This window comes from Chinchilla lanigera, unplaced genomic scaffold (genome assembly GCF_000276665.1).
Source record: "Chinchilla lanigera isolate Chin_1 unplaced genomic scaffold, ChiLan1.0 scaffold00062, whole genome shotgun sequence".
NCBI lineage: Eukaryota > Metazoa > Chordata > Mammalia > Rodentia > Chinchillidae > Chinchilla > Chinchilla lanigera.
The window spans coordinates 1,844,143-1,850,466 of record NW_004955463.1 but is presented as its reverse complement, the minus strand read 5'-3'; the positions used below and the strand labels follow the sequence as shown (position 1 = coordinate 1,850,466).

General features: G+C 42.6%; 1 protein-coding gene across 1 annotated transcript in view; it reads left to right on the top strand.

Annotated features, from left to right (window-relative positions):
- The first annotated feature begins 2,279 nt into the window (after positions 1-2,279).
- Positions 2,280-6,324, top strand: part of Tusc3 (tumor suppressor candidate 3) — a 214,412-nt gene continuing 210,367 nt past the window's right edge. The window contains exon 1 of the mRNA XM_005398343.2: positions 2,280-2,634. Coding sequence (XP_005398400.1) covers positions 2,497-2,634 — 138 coding nt within the window. The 5' untranslated portion in view covers positions 2,280-2,496. The remainder of the gene's footprint in view (positions 2,635-6,324) is intronic.

The following is a 6,324-nucleotide window of genomic DNA, read 5'->3' as shown; positions in this document are numbered from 1 at the left end:
TTTAATTTTGATAATGATATATCATTATAGACAATTCTTTGGTAATCCTGTTGTTGAGAAGGCAGATCCTGACACTGAAAGGAACCAGTCCTTGCACCTTGACTCTTTGTGCTTTTGATGAAAGAAGTCAGTCGAAATACGTAGGTGGCCCTCTTGAAGCATAAGTAGTTTATCACAAAGCAGATACAATGTTATGGCTCCATTGAGACTGTGTGCAGGGCCCTGCAGTCATCTGTATCCAGTGCAGGTTTGGATATCGGGATGCACACAACATTACTCCAGGGGATCAGGGAGCTATGATGATTATGATGCTTATTGACATTTTTCTTAAGAGGTTACTTTGGAATTTTTTCATTTTTTATTTTTGTTGGTTATTTTGGAATTGCAAGGCATTTTCCTTATTCTTTTTGGATGGTCAGTGTTCCCTCAGCAGCATTAAAGAAATTTAAGAAAGAAAAGTTTCAAATCATGTCTTAGCCTAAGGTGGGTGGGTGTGTAAAGAATGCTCCCATTTTGGGTATCATTGGGCTGTAAGTCAGAGCAACCAGGAATGGTGCATGCCTTTCTCAAGAAATGGAGGGCCTGTGTTTTAGGTCTGAGCCCTAATAAACAAATGTTTATAAATGTAATGGACATTTAAGTCTTTGTTTCTCCATTTAATGACAGTATAACTGGCAACCTATGCTATTTTGGATCTACTTTGTCCTTTAGACCTGCTAATGTCTATGTGCCTAACCCTATAATTTCATGCATTTAAAATACTATTTTAAGAGCAGGTCTGTAGTTTTCATTAAATTACCAAAGATGTTCATGGCACAAGTGAAGAAATCTAGAAATACAGTGAACACCCATGTCATAATAATATAGAAAAATAAACTCCTGACCTGTTAGATGTCAAATGTGCTGATTTTGTGGACTGGCAACATGAAGAAATGAAGTTGGGAGAAAGAAGAAAGGAGAGTTTTATTGGGACTAAGTAGAAGTGTAGCTCCTGGATTTCCAGAGTGGGTCCTTATTGGCTGGCTACTGAGGTCCTTTGTCAAGTGTAATTTACATGGCAAAATTACAATATGGGTAAAACATGGGTCAAAACAAAATCAAACTATAGGATTATAAGTGTATTCGCTTAGCCACATAGCAAGGTGTCATGGTTTGTGTCTAGATGTCCCCCCAAAGCCTCATGCAATCATGAGGCTGGCTTTTAGAGTTTATGATTGATCCATGGTCCAATGCTGGGATTATGGGAGTGAGTGCTATAACCACCCTGGGGCAGGTAGTTTGCATACAATGTAAGGGAGGGAAAGAGGCTTGCTTGCTACTCCTCCTTTTTTGCTCTTGCTGCTTTTGTTGTTTTCTGCTGCCATGAATTGCTGCCCTCTTCCATGTGCCACCCTGCCTTGGAGCCAGCTGATTTCGGACTGAAACCTGCACAAACTGTGAGTTAAATAAACCTTTCCTTCCTTAATTTTGGGCGTCAGGTATTTTGTCTCAGCAATGAGAGAGAAGTAATGGCATATGGAAAGGTCAAAGGCATTATTTGAAAGGCAGAGGAGCGTGGGGCCATGGGGAGATGTTCTGGTCACCTACTTAAGTGTCTGATGCATATCTGGGCCCATTGGACCAGGTGGCGCTGACCACGACATAATATTAAACTGCTGTTTATCTCTAGGGAGGTTTGCAGGCATGGCCGTTTTTAGATTTGCCTCCGGCCTTAATTGTGATGTCTCTATTTTTTTGTGTTGGCTTCCTCATTGGCCCAATCCCTCTCTGACTGCATATTAATTTCTAATTTAGCTGTCTATAATAATACAGCATCTGGCCTAGGTAAAATATTCAGTAAACAATCTGCCACTATTCCTAGGAGTTGAATTGAGTTCTATTCATTCTTGCATGCCAAGCAGCTAGAACAGTGCTGTGCACACTGGACCTCCTGGAACACGGAGTCACCTCAGGGCGCGCAGCTGGAGGTGAAAGAGACAGCTGCTCTGTCTTGGGGCGGCTTCCTCTGTGCAGGGGCTCCGGAGTCTGAGCTCTTCGGACAGCTCAAGGGAGCCACTGCTGTGTCCCCCAAACAAATCTCAATGCTAGCAAGCCCGAAGGTGGCTAGAAGGGCCAGGTTCTCACTCTACTGCTTTCCCTCGCCCCGGGCACACTCAGGGCCGGGATGGCGGTGAGGGACGAGGTCGCCCACGTACGCCGCCAGGGCGGCGGGTCCGAGCGCGGCTTCAGGTGTGGGGCGGGGTCTCCCAGGCTGCGGCGCCCGGTCCGCGCGCCCTGGCCACGCCCACTTCCTGCCCGGCGCGCGCCGCTCCGACCGCTCGGCGAACCGGATGCTCTGTGGGCCGTCTCCGCCGCGTCCTCCGCCTCCCGTGCCGCGCTGCTGCCGCCCCTAGGACCCGGCCAGGACGCTCCCCGCGGGTGGCTCGGCAGGCGTGGGACGCGTGGGAGCTGGGCGCGCACGGCTACCGCGCGTGGAGGAGGCACGGCCCTGCGGCCATGGGGGCCCGGGGCGCTCCTTCACGCCGCAGACCCGCGGGGCGGCGTCTGCGCTACCTGCCCGCCGGGAGCTTCCCGTTTCTCCTCCTCCTGCTGCTCCTCTGCATCCAGCTCGGGGGAGGACAGAAGAAAAAGGAGGTAGAGTGGATGCGGTTGGCTTCTCGGGTGGCCCTGGGAGGCGGGGGCGGGCCGCGTTGCTAGGCAGCCCGACCGCGTTGCTAGGCAGCCCGGCCGCGGGGCGTGGGCGATGGAGGCGCGGGGGGCAGGGGCGGCGCGGTCCGGCCCAACCCCGCGTGTCCTTCGCGCGCGCCTGGTACCCTCGCATCTCAGACCCTGCGCGCCTGGAAGCTCGGCTGTGGGCGGAGCCTGGGTGTCACTGAAAGGGGTGTGGTGGGTGTGAAAACATTTGTAATCGGGGGACAGTTTGACCCCTATTTGCTCATCCTGCTCTTCCCCTGTCCCATTTCAGGAGGCTACGGAGCGTATTGCGAGTGCTTTATTTCTGTTTCCTAATTATAGCTTTTAAGACGGTGTGCTTATTTCTAGGTTAAACTGAACGTGTGATCGTGAGAATAGCCTTACATTATCTTAGGCAAATTCGCTTGTGAAGTTCAGATCACCTGATTTCAGTCTTAGTCCACCATTAATGTTAGGGACGGTGACAGCTGAAGTGAGTTGGCCTTGAAGTGCTGTCATTGTAGTCTTACTTGTGAGTTCATACGTTGTTCCCCTGGGTAGCTGACCCAGCAGCCTTTGAAAATATTATTTTTAGACATGTGACTAAGGTTGCAAATTGTGGGCAGTTTTAAAAAGAGTACTGTTTTATGATTTAAGATGGATTTTCCTGGTGAAAATATACAAGTACCTGTGGCTCATAATCTGAGTCAGGTTCAAGTCATTACCAGAATTTTCCTAATTGCTGGGCAGATATTAGATAAGTAGTCTCACATGCAAAGTAGTGCAGATTCTTTCTTCTGTTTACTCTTTGCTCAGTGTTGAATACTTAGTTTAAGCCTGTAAGTAGGCCATACAAAATTCTGGTAGTTGTGATAAAGGACTTAGAAGAAGCACTAGTATTAAAACTGTTTATAAACACGTATAAGTTAAAGATAGATTTTTTCTAAACATTTTGTATTTATATGGAATTAGATTTTGTAGTTCTTGAGAAAGGAAATTGAAGAGTAACCAGATTTTTTTGTTACTAGAGCAAGAGGTGATAAAAATCACTAGGAACTCCATGAAAATTCCAATTTTTTTTTTTTTTTCCTTGGGAAGATCACTGTGGCCATTCATTCAGTTGAAGTAAAAACATCAAAAAGCATACAGGTTATAGCATCTTAGCATCTCCAGTTGTAAGACAACATTAATATGTGAAAACGTTTGATAACAGCATAACGCGGTATAATTAAATCTAAATGAGAGTAATATATGTTTCCATGAAAATTTCAAATTTTTTTGTCGTTCTGGGGTTAAACGTAGGTCCCTCATGCATGCTAAATACTTGGTTTACCATTGAGCTACATATCCAGTCTTTTTTTTTTTAATTTTTTTTTTTGGGGTGTGTTTTGAGACAGGGTTTCACTGTGCAGTTCAGGCTGGCCTAGAACTCTTTTTGTGGCCCAGGCTGTCCTCGAACTTGAAGTGATCCTCCTGCTTCAGCCTCCAGGCTGGGATTACAGGTGTGCACTACCATGCCCAGCGCCACTCTTTTTCACAATTTTTGAGTCACAGTCCTGCAGAGTTGTGTGGCAGCCCAGGAACTTGTAATCCTTTTCTCTCAGCCTCCTAACCAGCTGGCAATAGGAGTATATGCCATCTGTCCAGAGTAAAAGGTATTTTAAGAATAAAGGATTACGTACAACAGTGTGAAATATAAAGAAGGGTGTCTTCCAAAATTATTTTTTCTCATAAACAGACGCGAATAGTACAGATAGTTGGTGGTTTACAGAATACACATGTTTTACTTAAGGAAAATACAAGCAAATTAACAATTTAAACAGTTGCAGTTTTGAGAGTTTTCTCAGTGTGTCTTTCTGAAATACACGTTCACATCTGGTGCTCAGTTCACTAACTCCCAGTACTGGAAGAAAAACATATGTTTTTTTTTGTTTTGGTCTTTTTGAAACAGGGTCCCTACAGGGCAGGCTGGCCTTGAGCTTACTTTGTAGCCCAGGCTGGTCTCGAACTCAGTGATCCTCCAGCCTCAGCCTCAGTGCTAGGATTACAGGTGTGTGCCACCACGTCCGGCTTAAGAACAACATAACGAACATGAGAAATGCTTGGTCACCAACATAATCCTTTTCTAGGGTTGTTTGGACTGTGGGACCTGATTTGACATCATTGAACCAGTAAATGTAGTGATTGTAGTAGGGGTAGTAATTACTCACATAGGTACCAGAATAAATTGGCCTGAGCAGTTGTCCTTTATCCTGGGGAAGCCGTATTGCAGAGCCTAGAACTAAGAACTTTTATGGAACTAATAATTATAACAGTAATAATTGCCACCATGGATTTTTTTTGAGTTGCTCCAGTTACAGCTCAGCCCTTACCTGCTTGTGTGACACTAGGCAAACCACTTAACCCTCTTAATTTTAAATTTCCTTGCTTTAAAATGCATATGTAATACTTCATTTAAGGGTTGTTGTTGGGATTAAGTAAAACTATGTATTTAATTTGTCTAGTGCAATGCCTAGAACTTAAATGACCATTAAGTAATAATTATTACTCTCAGTATTAGACATTTTGATGAGATTCTGAAATGTGGTAAAATTTTTTAAAGATTGATTTTTTTGTTAGATATAGTTTATAATAATGTCCTCTGGAATAAATTATCTGTTACTGACTGTGAAACACTGAGAATTCCAGACTGTTTAAGTTGATAATTTCCCAGAAAGAGGTTTGCATTATAGAATTGGTTATGTTCCTTGGATTTATGTGTATATTTGTATATGTTTATCTGTGTATGTTTCTTCATAAAGACATTTTTATTCCTTAAAGCCTTCATTGTATTTTCTTTTAAGAATACTCAAGAGAAATAGTTAAATGAACAGGCACAGAGAAAATTTACTCAATATTTTTATAGTCACTTCCCTTAATTGCCTTGAACACAATCATTAAAAACTAATTTTTGAATCTTCTTTCATGTTAGGTAAATGTTAGACTATGGGAGACTCTTGCTTCCTAGTAGTATTAATTTGCCTATTAGGTACATGTTGCTTTTTTTTGACATTTTGATTTAAGATTGCTTTAATTTTTAATGACCTCTTTTGATTATGTAAAATGAGTTCAAATTCTAATGCTTTCCAGTAGACTTATTCGCTTTGTCAATCTTCAAAAGAAGCTGTTAAAATAATTTATCTTGTCTACAAAGAATGTGATTAATGGGTTAATGATTATGGGTTATGATATGTTAATGGGTTATGATATGTAGGTAATAATGACTATGTGATATGAAAAATTGAGCAGCCTGTAAATATTTTCTAAGAGAAGAATAAAATGCTTGCCTCAGTGAAACATTTTAATTTCCTTTGATATACTTTTGTATGTCATAATGTGTTTATGAACATTTAACACTGCGATATATAATACCTAGTAATTTATAGAGGCAAAAATAACCTTATTATCTAATATCTTAGTAAATGAGAAAAAGGAAGAAGATAGAGGTAAGGAGTGGATGCTGCCTTTAAGCAAAGAGTTTAATTGGGAGGAAAAGTTTGCAAACACAGTACAGCTTTCAGAAGTGTCTGGTAATAGTACATTGCTGCCTCTACACACACATACACACACACACAGATGATGCTGATGCCAGGCAGTTACCTTCACGAGATT